Source organism: Ranitomeya imitator, chromosome 4, assembly GCF_032444005.1.
Source record: "Ranitomeya imitator isolate aRanImi1 chromosome 4, aRanImi1.pri, whole genome shotgun sequence".
Taxonomy (NCBI): domain Eukaryota; kingdom Metazoa; phylum Chordata; class Amphibia; order Anura; family Dendrobatidae; genus Ranitomeya; species Ranitomeya imitator.
In genome coordinates, this window is record NC_091285.1 from 34478278 (window position 1) to 34491841 (window position 13564).

General features: G+C 43.7%; 1 protein-coding gene across 1 annotated transcript in view; it reads left to right on the forward strand.

Moving 5' to 3' along the window:
* FAXDC2 (fatty acid hydroxylase domain containing 2) overlaps nt 1-13564 on the forward strand; it is a 68341-nt gene that overhangs the window by 18937 nt on the left and 35840 nt on the right. The window contains exons 2-4 of the mRNA XM_069763512.1: nt 7508-7552; nt 7646-7737; nt 9517-9620. Coding sequence (XP_069619613.1) covers nt 7508-7552; nt 7646-7737; nt 9517-9620 — 241 coding nt within the window. The remainder of the gene's footprint in view (nt 1-7507; nt 7553-7645; nt 7738-9516; nt 9621-13564) is intronic.

The window sequence follows — 13564 nt, forward strand, 5'->3', positions numbered from 1 at the left end:
ACTCTACAAATCTCGCCTATAGGGAAGAAGATATTTTTGAAAGTAATCTATAAGAAATCCCAATTGCTGTTTGCAAAAAGCCAAGTACTGGATCCAGCTAGCATGTGGAAGAGGGTGCTCTGGTCAGATGAGACCAAAGTTACAGTTTTTGGGCTAAATGCAAAGCGTTATGTGTGGAGGAAAATGAGCACTGCACAATACGCTAAAAACACCATCCTCACCGTCAAAAATGGTGGTGGCAGTATCATTTTGTGGGCATGCTCTTCAGCAGGGACATGGGCAGGTTAGAGTTGATGGGAAGATGGATGAAGCTAAATACAGGGCAATCCTTCAGGAAAACCTACTAGAAGCTGCAAAAGTCTTGAGACCAGGGCGTAGGTTCCCCTTCCAGCAGGACAACGACCCAAAACATATTTCCAAACTTACAATACAATTGTTTAGCTCTTGGCATATTCATGTGTGTGAATGGCCCTGTCATAGTCCAGACCTAAATCCTATTGAGAACCTGTGACAAGACTTGGAAATCGCTGATCACAGTCCCCTCCATCCAATCTCACTAAGCTAGAGAGAATGCGCAAAGAAGAAGGGGCAAAAATGTCACCTCTAGATGTGCAAAGATGGTAGAGACAGACCGCAAAAGACTTGCAGAAGTAGTTGCAGCGAAAGGTGGTCCTACATAGTATTGACTTAGGGGGGCTGAATACAAATGCACGTCACAATTTTCAGATTTATATTTCACTAGCTGAAGAGCCCGGCGTTGCCTGGACATAGTAAATATCTGTGGTTAGTTATAGCACCTCACGTCTCTTATTTTCCCATCATGCCTCTCATTTTCTCCCTTACAACTCTCATTTTCCCCCTCACTCCTCTTATTTTCCCCCTCACTCCTCTCATTCCCCCCTAACACTTGTCATTTCGACCTCACATCTGTCATTTTCTGATCACTCCACTATTTTCCCTCACTCCTCTCATTTTGCACTCACACCTTTTCATTTTCACCTCACACCCCTCATTTTCACCTTAGTATATACATATTTGTCATCTCCCTTATATATAGTATACACCTGTATGTCTTCTCTTGTATATAGTATATACCTGTATGTCATCTCCCCTTTAAATAGTATATACCTGCTGTATGTCATCTCCTCCTGTATATTGTATATACCCATGTCTCATCTCCTCCTGTATAAAGTATATACCTGTATGTCATCTCTTCTGTATATACTACAGGGATGTCAAACTGCATTCCTCAGGGGCTGCAAACAGGTCATGTTTTCAGGATTTCCTTGTACTGCACAGGTGATAATTTAATCACCTACACACATCATGATTACAGCACCTTGTGCAATGCTAAGGAAATCTTGAAAACACGCATGGTTTGTGGCCCTCGAGGAATACAGTTTGACACCCCTGATATACTATATACCTGTATGTCCTCTCCTCCTATATACAGTATATACCTGTATGTCATCTCCTGTATATAGTATATACCTGTATGTCATCTCCCCTGTATATATATATACTTGCTGTATGTTATCTCCTCCTCTATATACCTATGTGTCATCTCCTCTTTTATATAGTGTATTTACCTGTATGTCATCTCCTCCTGTATATAGTATATACGTGTGTCATCCCCTCCTGTATATAGTATGGACCTGTAAGTCATCTCCTCCTGTATATAGAATATACCTGTGTATCATCTGCTCCTGTATATAGTATATACCTGTGTGTCATCTCCTGTATATAGTATATACCTGTATGTCCTCTCCTCCTGTATATAGTATATACCTGTGTGTCATCTCCACTGTATATAGTATATACCTGTGTGTCATCAACCCTGTATATAGTATGTACCTGTATGTCATCTCCCCTGTATATAGTATATACCTGTATGTCATCTCCTCCTGTATATAGTATATACCAGGTTGTCATCTCCTCCTGTATATAGTATATACCTGTGTGTCATCTCCCCTGTATATAGTATATATGTGTGTGTCATCTCCTCCTGTATATAGTATATACCTGTGTGTCATCTCCTCCTGTGTATAGTATATACCTGTGTGTCATCTCCTCCTGTATATAGTATATACCTGCAAGTCATCTCCTCCTGTATATAGTATATACCTGTGTCATCTCTCCTGTATATAGTATATACCTGTGTGTCATCTCCTGTATATAGTATATATCTGTGTGTCATCTCCTCCTGTATTAGACCGCATTCACACGTTATTTGGTCAGTATTTGTACCTCAGTATTTGTAAGCTAAATTGGCAGCCTGATAAATCCCCAGCCAACAGGAAGTCCTCCCCCCTGGCAGTATATATTAGCTCACACATACACATAATAGACAGGTTATGTGACTGACAGCTGCCGTATTTCCTATATGGTACATTTGTTGCTCTTGTAGTTTGTCTGCTTATTAATCAGATTTTTATTTTTGAAGGATAATACCAGACTTGTGTGTGTTTTAGGGCGAGTTTCATGTGTCAAGTTGTGTGTGTTGAGTTGCATGTGGCGACATGCATGTAGCAACTTTTGTGAGATGAGTTTTGTGTGGCGACATGCGTGTAGCAACTTTTTGTGTGTCGAGTTGCATGTGACAGGTTAGTGTAGCAAGTTGTGTGCAGCAAGTTTTGTGCATGGCGAGTTTTGCGCGTGGCAAGTTTTATGTGTGGTGCGTTTTGAGTATGTGCAAGTTTTGTGTGAGGCAACTTTTGCATGTGTTGCAACTTTTGTGCGTGTGGCAATTTTTCCGCGTGTGCAAGTTTTGCGTGTGGCGAGTTTTCCATGAGGTGAGTTTTGCACGTGTGGCGAGTTTTGCGTGAGCCTAGTTTTGCATGTGGCGAGTTTTGCGCGTGGCGAGTTTTGAGCGGCGACTTTTGTGTTTCGACTTTTATGTGGCGAGGTTGGTGTATGTGTGGTGAAATGTGTGCTGAGGGTGGTTTATGTGTTCAAGCACGTGGTAGTGTGTGGCGCATTTTGTGTGTGTGTGTTCATATCCCCGTGTGTGGTGAGTATCCCATGTCGGGGTCCACCTTAGCAACTATATGGTATATACTCTTTGGCGCCATCGCTCTCACTCTTTAAGTCCCCCTTGTTCACATCTGGTAGCTGTCAATTTGCCTCCAACACTTTTCCTTTCACTTTTTCCCCCATTATGTAGATAGGGGCAAAATTGTTTGGTGAATTGGAAAGCGCGGGGTTAAAATTTCACCTCACAACATAGCCTATGACGCTCTCAGGGTCCAGACGTGTGACTGTGCAAAATTTTGTGGCTGTAGCTGCGACGGTGCAGATGCCAATCCCGGACATACACACACACACACACATACACACACACACATACACACATTCAGCTTTATATATTAGATAAATATTATTAAAATAATATTATTTTTATAACTATATATTATATTAATATATATTATTGGTACCATTTCCTTTATATTTCACAAATACTGAAAATAATAATATTGCAATAGAATCCATTTAAGTTTGTCCGTGTAACGAGGAAAAATATAGAAAAAGTCAAGGGGTATGAATACTTTCTCAAGGCACTGTATGACATAACAGCCTAGATTAGTGATAAATGTTGTTTGTGGGACTACCCTTTAAAGGGATGACATGCGCAATTGCATCGCCCCCGTGTAGGGCAAGGGGTACTCGGTACCGGGTCCTTCGGTTCTCAAGGGGGATGTCACGGTGGCTGACCCGGTCCGTGGCCCTCGGGAGGTCCGTTGTAAAAGTGGGAAAGGTCTTTAAAGGGATAATACTCGTGACGCCACCTGTGGTATTCGGTCAGGATGACCGACGCTGCTTTAAGGGGCTCGCTGGGGTGATGTTATGGCAGCTAGATGGTATAACTTCCCACAGGTGAAGTATATCCCCAGGGCTTCCCAGTGTGTAGATGGTGGATGGTGTAAGGCGCAGTGAAGAACGAGGGCACCAGGTTGCAGTCTCTTTACCTTTTTACTGAAGACTCCAGCATCCACAGTCCACAGCACCAGATCACAGGGCAGGCAGAGTCCGGCCGGTTTGGAGGCAAATCCAGAGTCCCCTTATCCAGGTGGAAATCAGTAGCCTTCCTCTAGCGCCTGAGTGTTGTAGTACCTTACTGCTGAGCTTCTCATAAGGTCCTCACAACTATTGTAGATGTTCTAGATGTTATCTCTCTCTCTCTCTGTCCCCCAGATGGATAGGACAAACCCGTATGAACGGTGGCCTGAGGCTTTTTACAGGGACTCTAGCACGCCCCGGCCTCTCGTGGGTGCCACCTTGCCTCCTGTGTATGGGGCGGATCAGTAACGTGCAATTAGCTGTCCTGCCAGTCTCTGGAGCAAGGCATAAAGGACTGTTGCTCCCTCGGTGTTCCGGCTACCAGGATCCTGCGCCTCAGAAGAAGGCAGCCTGTGCAGGGCAGAACTCCTTCTGGTTTCCACTCCTTTTGCTATGACTTCTTTCTCACTCTCTACAAGTGAGGGACCAACTACCTGAGCTGAAGCTCAGCCAGCAACTGCCTGAGCAAAGCTCAGATAGCTTCTGCCTCACTTCCTATCCAGGCCACCAGTTTTACCTAAATGTGAAGAGTGCCCTAATAAATAGGAGCATAGCTCCCCCTGGTGGACTGGAGTATGAAATGTGTTGTATGTTTGTGTTACCTGGTAAAGAGATCTCCTTTATTGCCTCCAAACGTAACATCACTCCCCCCTAGAGGAGAATGATATTACTGCAATGACCAGGATCCTGGGGCGCTGCACTGTCACTTCTTTGCTGGGGTCAGAGAATGGCACCTCCATTGTCTGGGTCGATGAGGAGCATGTGCTTGGTTGCCAACATTCATGGTATAGTCATGTTGTAATTCACTTAGATGTTAGGTGTAATTATCGTTATTAGTTGCACTAGATTAGAAAAGTGTAAATTATACACTTTCATCTCAAGGTCATATGACACTATTATCATAAGATGATAAGAAATCCACTGACATCCTATCTGTTCTTGTTTATTGGTGTTTTTTTTGCTTTTTTCTCCACAATTAGATAAGTGGCTTAGGTAAAAGTGTGATAAAACTAGGATTATTCCAGGATATGGCCATGATCATTCTGGGGCTGGGCACGTACCCTTTTTTTTAAGTACATAAGTATACTAAAAGCTTAGCTGGGTCAATTTTGTAAATTTTCAGCTTTAGATGGGTCAATTTCTCGTTAACGAGAGGTAGTCAACTTATATGAGATGATCGGCGCTTGTTTACACATGCTGATAAAAACTGTATGGGGAAAAACGATCATTAACCCTTTTGCACACTACGGGATGAAAACACCAAATAATATCCCTATTACGGTCATGAAGAAGACCAAACACAATACCGAAAACAAGAACCTTCACAAAGAGACCAAAAGATAAATAAAAAATGTATATAAACTTTATTAAGACTAGCATTAAAAACATGTAAGTACTGGGACAGAGACCACTGGTACAGCAAAACACAGTGGGTCCCATATAAGAACCACCCTCACAAAAATGCAGTATGTCAAACAAAATGACAAGTTAGATGTAGCCGTGAAATATATTATCAATGCCCATGGTATACATAAAAACATACAATTAAACTCAGTATCTAAAGAAAAGTAAATACAGGTACGACAAACGGCACCTAAAACATAGTGCCCAGAAATACAGAACATGAGCACACAATAACCTGAACGTGGATGGACAAAATACTGCATACGATGTTAAATAAATGTATAGTTACCAGGAGGAGGAACTGGGGACCCACCACACCCGACGCGCGTTTCGCACTGAAATGCTTCGTCCAAGGGGTGGTTGGGTACTGGCCAGATGGACTATTTAAGGAGGTCATGACCAATAAACAGAAAGAACCAATAAGTAAAAAGTAACAGCACCTGTGATAATGTGATGAAGGAACCGGACGTGACTGCGTATGTCAGTGAGACACAGTGAAACCGGAAGTGAAAATGTACGGCATTACGTGGTTTGCGCATGGCTATTGATGCCTAGCGGTGGTTGCCATAGTAACAGTTTAATAAACGCTAAAAGTGCTAGATGGAAGAAAACAGTGCAGCCGTCCGGATACGTAGTGAGGAAACACCTACGGAAAAAGAAAAAGTCGGAACATACTGAAAACCAAATGTAAAGAACGCGCTTGTGCATGAAAATCTGACACGCCCAAAAATAATGGGACGCCAACCAAACATATGAAAAAAAGGGAGGCATAGATGTAGCACTATAATAAGTCTAGAATGCCGGAAGGGGTAATAGGAGGGAAGTGCAGGTACCAATGCAAAGAAATTAATAACGAATATAAAAACAACGCCTACCATACCGGAGTGACGAACATCAAAAAGAGCGCGTGCGCATAAGAGCATAGCAACAAGGAAAGCTATTATAGTGGTAACAACAGGAAGCGTGCTGGCGCATGATGGCCTATTAGGTAAGTAACGCCTACCAAGCCAAAAAGATAGCGGATGGAGTGCATGCGCAAAAACGTGAAATGCCCAAACACTACGGGATGAATTAACGTCCTGAGAAGGGGTCCATATTTGTGGATAGGGCTCCAGATGGCATCTACCGTATCTCCAATAGCTGTGGCTGCAGATAAGCTACATTCGCTGCTGTTAACCATTTAGATGCTGCTGTTCACCATTTAATTGGACAACCTTGGCCTTGGTGCCCACGTGCATTGGCTCTCATCGGCCCTCCGCAATCATAAGCGACCAATAGGTTCTGAAGGCCCCCTTAACTTCCATCTTGGTACTCCTATAAAGTTCAGTCACAGGCTGAGGTCCACAGGAAACTATGATTTCCACTACAAGCTGCAAAACTGTGATTTTCCACTATACAGTTTAAGTAATCAAACCATCGCAGGATCAAATCCCCTAAGGGAACTGAGAAATTAGGGTAAAAAATAAAAAGTTTATCAATTTATCACTCAGCTTCATCAATAGAAAAACAAAAATATTGTAGGTAGTGGACAACCACTATATCATGGCCATTCTGTTCCAATAAAGAATGTTCTTGTCGGCAGCAGATCCCGTATTTCCATGGGGTAATATGCTGCCTACACACAATTATTTTTATGTCAGCATAAACGATCCAATCACTTGACAAATGAGCTTTTGGCTAGTTTATATGGTGATCGACAGTCAACAGTATGTTTGCACATCGGAGATTATTGACCTGTCTAAATGGGGTTTTAGTCCAAGTAAATCAGACTTTTAGGACAGATGCCCTTAAGTTGCTGTAAAGAAGACAAAACATAGTGGGTGCAGAAGCGTTAAAGAGTGGACCAAGAGTCAGGAGGCGGCGTAGAACGTAGAGGTAGTAGCTGCACCCGGGACGTGGTGGCCGAGAAGACACCGCTATCATAAATGGAACTTGGTTGATGGAGGACATGTTATGGATCCTACATTGGCCAAGGGGTTTTCAAGTTGAGTGATCCGTTAAACACAGTTCTGCACTTTTAATTTTGTGGGGTTTCGTTTCTTTACAGATGGGTAAAAATGAAACTTCTGCCCTCCCAGAACGTAGGGCCCAGGTAAGATGCATACTACATCTATAATATTGATAAAATGGTGCACATATAGTGTCCAATTACCCGCTAATGAATATTTTCTGTCTCGCTCCATAGGATGGTCAGGTTTGGGACTCGGTGAAGAAAACAGCCTTCGTGTTGGGTACTGGGCTTCTTACCTTTGCTGCTTTCAGGAACACAGTCACATGGTGAGGAGCAAAGCTATATTCTCTATATATAGTGGTTAGCACCGCCAGCTCGCAGCGCTGGGGTCCTGGGTTCAAATCCAACCAAGGACAACATCTGCAAGGAGCTTGTATGTTCTCCCCGTGTTTCCGTGGGTTTCCTCCAGGTTCTCCAGTTTCCTCCCGCACTCCAAAGACATATCGATAGGGAATTTACATTCTGAGCCCCAATGGGGACAGCGATGATAATGTCTCTGATGCTGATCTCCTCCTCCTTCAGACTAGGTGCCAGGAAACTTCTTCTCCCGACTCATAGTATCATTTGGCGTCAGCCCCATGTCATAATTCATAATACAGGAAGGACAAGCTGGCAAACGCCAAAGAGAAAGACTATTTTTTTTTTATTGCATACAGTACGTCCTTTGATAAAACATCAGATTGTACTGTGCATTATGAGTTAATGGCGAGCTGGGACAGCCATAGTGGAAATCTAGTGACCCAATCGTAGGACCCTACTGCGGTTCTTCAGCAACCACAGAATGATGACCGAACAGCAGTAAAAAAAAAAGCATAAACAGTAACTTAAAGAGTTCTAAAATATAACATAAGGATTTTTCTCTAGAATTACTATCATTAGTATTTTGGTTTTATACTCTTTTACCTACTAGATTGAGTTTAGGACTTTCCTTCTTATTTGCTCAATTCCATTGGCAATGTAACCGCTTTGAGGTTTTTCGAAAAAAAAGATGGTTATAACATTGTGTTTAATTGTAAGATACCGCATATAATGCAATAAATCTTTAGAAGATTGTTAAAACAACTAAAATTGTAAGAAAATGGAGATAATCGTCGAAAAGGGGTTGTTCGGCTAAAAGAAGCTATAAATGACCCATCCACAGGATAGGTGATGACTTGATGATGCTCGGAGTCCGACCTCTGGGACCTGCACCGATTGGCTGATTGGATCCCCATTAGAATGGCGCGTCAGTGTACATGCCCGACCTCCACTCCATTCATCCCCTGCGGGGCTGCTGACCGAGGCTCTCGGCTTTTACCGGAAACCCCATAGGGAAGGGCGTCCAACCTGCCACTCCATTTTGCAACTCGGATAAAAATTCCTCAATTTGCCGATCGGTGCAGGTCACAACGGTCAGCCCCACACTGATCAGCAAGATATCACCGATCCTGCGGGTGGGAAATAACTTGTTTTAACTTAAAGACCCCTTTAAGTGTTTTAAGGACAGAACATATTAGATAAATTCTGTCTTATTGTGGCTGTAGCTCCATGTTTCCTCATGGTTCATAGTTCTGGCCGGGAGTAATCACACAATTTCAGACCATGTCAAAAGTCTCACTATTCTCTTGTATTTATCCCCCAATAAGGTGGGTTTTCATCACACCCATAGGGTTCCTTTGGAGTCCTAGCCTTCACGGGTTAAATGGAGTCTGTCAACACAAAATGACTGCTCAAACCAAGCACAGGCATGTGCTCAGTGCACCTTTCACATGGTCAAGGTCAGTTACCAACTACTTGTTCTCCACCCTCTTATTTCTTGATTGACAGCTGTAGCTTTACAAGAGCAGATATATATGGGAAACAAGTAGGTGGGAAGGTGAACTGAACTGTTTGACCACACCAAGGGTGCACCGATCATTTGTGCTTGGTTTGAACAGTCATTTTGTACTGATAGACTCACGGGGGTTGGACATATTCTAGATTCCTACGTATGTATATTTTATAAGTGAGGAATTTTTTTAAATCAAATCATGAACTATCCTGTTTTTGCTGTGTTACCCTCCTAGGCACCTACAACGTTTTTGGGGTGCGTCTGGTGATTTCTGGCAATCTCTATGGGGCAAACTGCATGACTACTATGGGGGCAATGAACTGTCTTTATTCTGTTTGGGTGAGTGTAAAGCAATATCTGTCTTCTATATAATATTGTGTCTCATGTAATTAATTGTATGACGCATGTTTTAGTAAATTAAAATGGTTTCTACTGTCTAATTTTGTTTTACACATCTAGGAAACATCTATTTAATCCATTTTATTGCAGTGATGCAATTTCCAGGGCGTCATATCAGTACAGTGCTGTCGTCCAAAACATGTGCGCTGATGGAGGCGCATGTGACCAGACCCCATCCATTAGCGGCCTCCTTAGAACAGCACAGTGCAGCTCTGCGCATGCGCTGGTTCCTGTACTGTTATCTGTATGGTTGATATTTTCTATGATAGATGTATCCCATATAATAAATGTTATGTAACCGATAGAGATGTATATATAATTACTTCAGAAGTGGAAAAACTCATTCTCCCATGTGACTTCTTCTAATATCCCTCTGATGTCTGCTAGCATACATTCCAGGCATAGTTGGGCAGGGCTGTATTATTAATCCAGATTATCGGTGTTTTCCTAGAAGCAGCTCTTTAGCATGCTTAATGGAAATGAATAACTGATCGTTGGGAAGTCTTAACCTCACTAAAGGCATCACGTCCTCTACATGGTACACAGGCCCTAATGAGGTCACGACACTACACGCTAGGCCACAAGTCCAATTCAGGGGCGTTTTCTCTCACTCAATTCGTTGGGGGTCTTCGCTACTTGAAGCGCGGTCCCTGTCCACACACAGTACCGTACGTTTGCGCAGGAAAGCAAACACCTGCAGGAATGGCCCTTGTCTACAGCCGGATCGTTTCTCAGGCCTGCTTCTGACCTGGGCACGGTCTTCTACTGGCGTTGGACTGGTGCGGGGCATGGTCTTCTACTGGTATGGATCCCGGTCTTCTACTGGCGTGGATGATGGTTTTCCTCTCGGCTCAGCTCACTGATCTTCCTCTCAGCTCAGGTCACAGATCTTCCTTTTAGCTCAGGTCTTCTCTTAGATCTGACCACTCTTGTATACCCACTTCGCAGCCACGCATGGTACAGACTCTGATGCCAGACCGCTCCTTCTTGGCCCGACCAAGCCGTTTCATATTTAGTAAGACACAAATGTCACAGAACCCGGAGTCCCCTTTCAAGTCTTTCCTCCAGGAACACACTTTCCATCTTTCAGTTCCTGCTTGCACAGTCCAACCAGCAGATGGAGGCATTTACTTGAATGTGCTGTGGGACGTCGATTGGATGCATCTTTTCTTCACCATCCCCTTAAAGTGCCAATAATTATTTAGACAGGGATGTCAGACTGAAATACACAGAGGGCTAAAATAAATAGCTTGGATAAAGTTGTGGGCCAACCTTAATATTAATTAAAACAATGTCTACAGTTGAGGAAGCTTTTCCTTATCATCAAATAAAATGATAAACCTAAGGGGTAGTCCCACGAACAAAGTACAGAGACTATTGTCTGATCAGTTGCCTTGTTTTCTGAAGCTGTTGATCACAATGGCCAGTGTTGTGCTGGCAGCCATGTAATATGCTACAGTGCCATGTTCTGCAATAGACATGTATTGGATGTGGTGTAAGCGGTCACTACCTGTACACGTGGCAGCAATGACATCTGATCGTCAGCTGCAGCTACCAGTAAAGTACAAGCATGTGGGATACAGCATGTTCATGGTAAGTTCTCAGTGCCCCCAGGTTACTTACAAGGAGTCCAGCAGACGTTTGGGTGCATCCTGACAAGCTACTGATCTGATAAGTACCCCCTTGTGCTGTATATGATTTGCTTTGTTACCTGCTGTCCTCACAGTTGCTCCTTATTTTGGGGATCCAGTTCTCTGCCTCTATCCGGCTACATTTTCCTGGGGGTTGTATATTTATTCTAGGGACTCCCAGGGTCAGCCATCGTTGAGCGGGGGCACCATATCCGCTGTCAGTAGGGTGCCAACCTCCGCTGGCAGGCAGGCTATTTTTGACAGGAGACAGCCTAGTGGGGAACAATGTTCATCTTGGATCATCTAACAGCATCTGCCCACCTACACCCTGAGTTCCAGTTGCCCGCTTGTCTTGATTTTCCTTCCATTCATCCCCAAACATTGTGTGATTGCACGATCGTCTTCACTTAAACACAGGGATATCCAGGGCAGTTAGGGTCAGCCTCCGAGGAACAGGGGGGCTCCATTTTTGCAAATATAAAATTTAGGGTGCCAACCTCCAGTGGTAGGCAGGTGTTAAGATAAGGGTCCTTATCGTAGGGTGAACCTAGAGGGCACTTTTTAATTGTATGGTGTTTGTGTTGTTCTATCATTTTTTATTTGTAAGTAAACGTTATGTTTTATATCTATTTTGGGGTCTCTTATGTTAGCAAATCAGTGCAAAGTGGCACCTAGGCGAAGAACGTAAAGGAGACCAAACGTCTCCTCTATTGGGAAAATGAAGGGTCCTATGGTAGCAGGGTGCACATGGCAAAGGCCTATCGGTCCCGCACCATAACAGGCACCTCCTTGGCAGCAGCAGATATAAGTTTATTACGCTAAATAGAGACATTTTCTATCATAAGAAGCCGTCGTTGGCCAGTAGCCAAACTATATACACAACGCCAGCCCTTCACAACATGGCCGACTCTGTATAACCTGCTGTCCTGCATGCCCCAATACTGTCTGACAGCTGAGGTCCCTCGAGTCTTCTACAGAACGGATCTGGTGCCGGTGGCCGGTAGACACCTAGGAATAGGAGCTGCCGGTCTGTAGTTGGCCGTTGATATCCCTAGAGGCCTCATATTTATTTTTGCCAGAGCCAAACACAGAAATGTTACTTTGCACATAGATTGCTGGGGAATAAGGTTTGCTTTTTCTTTTTTTTTTTCAATATAAAATCCACTCAAAACTGTAGTATGGGGAAATGGCAAGTAATGCGCATCATGCACTAATAACAAGACTCCAGATATAAGGGCCTATTCACACTGAATTTTGCATTGCATTCATGTCCCCATTTGGGGCTTCTGTCTAAATCACAGAAAAAAGGAATTCATTGTTCCCTTGACAAAGTCATTGAATTGAGCAAAGGCAAGCGGAGAACAAAGTGCAAATCTTTGGGTTCCTTTTGCCTTCCCTTTTGGAGGTGTCTATCATTTCAGATGGCACAATTCGGTATTTCAGGGATTCAGATGGAGCCTTGTGTAAAGACATGAAAGCACCGCTGAGTGTAGTGTGAGTGGGTCCGTACATCCTACACCACCTCAGGGGACTGACGTTATGGAGGATTGCCCCATGGCTGCCGCAGTTATGGCCACCACAGGGGCTCCGTCATCCACCCCAGCTTTAGTATTCTGGGGCGCTGGTGTACTGACTATCTGAGAAGAACCCTAGAGATGCAAAAACATTGGGCAACCAAGAGGTGGAGGCCTCAAGTCAGGTGTAGGGTTCACAAGGACAAGGCTTTCCCGCTTTTATTAATGTGTGTGGTATCATGGTTGTGAGGACTTCATGTGTCCAGTAACAATGGTGGGTACCAATTTCTAAACTGATCAGGGCTTTCTTTGGCCATATTGGGTCTAATACACTAGAACCAGCAGTTCCTCTCCTGCTCCAAACTATCCCCTCAAATTAATAACTAATGGTGGTGCTGGTAATGCACACGGACCACGGGGCTTCATACTTGTCTCTGGTTGGCTAACAATTGCAGGAGGTTTATGGACTGGTTGGTGTTCGGCCCACAATATGCCCATAGTAGATACCAGCCCCGCCAGCTTTTTGTAACCTTTGTATGTGAGGACCCTGCACACGACTGGTCCCATCTCCATACTCTCCCATTAATGGCCGGTCATAATAGAGGAAACCAGGGATGTGGGTCATCCATTTCAGGTGTTCTCCATCTTCCGAAATCCCTTTAAAGAGAACCTGTCAGTTTACATAAACATGTACTTAATTTTTCCTGGTGTAAATGCCGCTTTTCTGAATCCGGCCTAA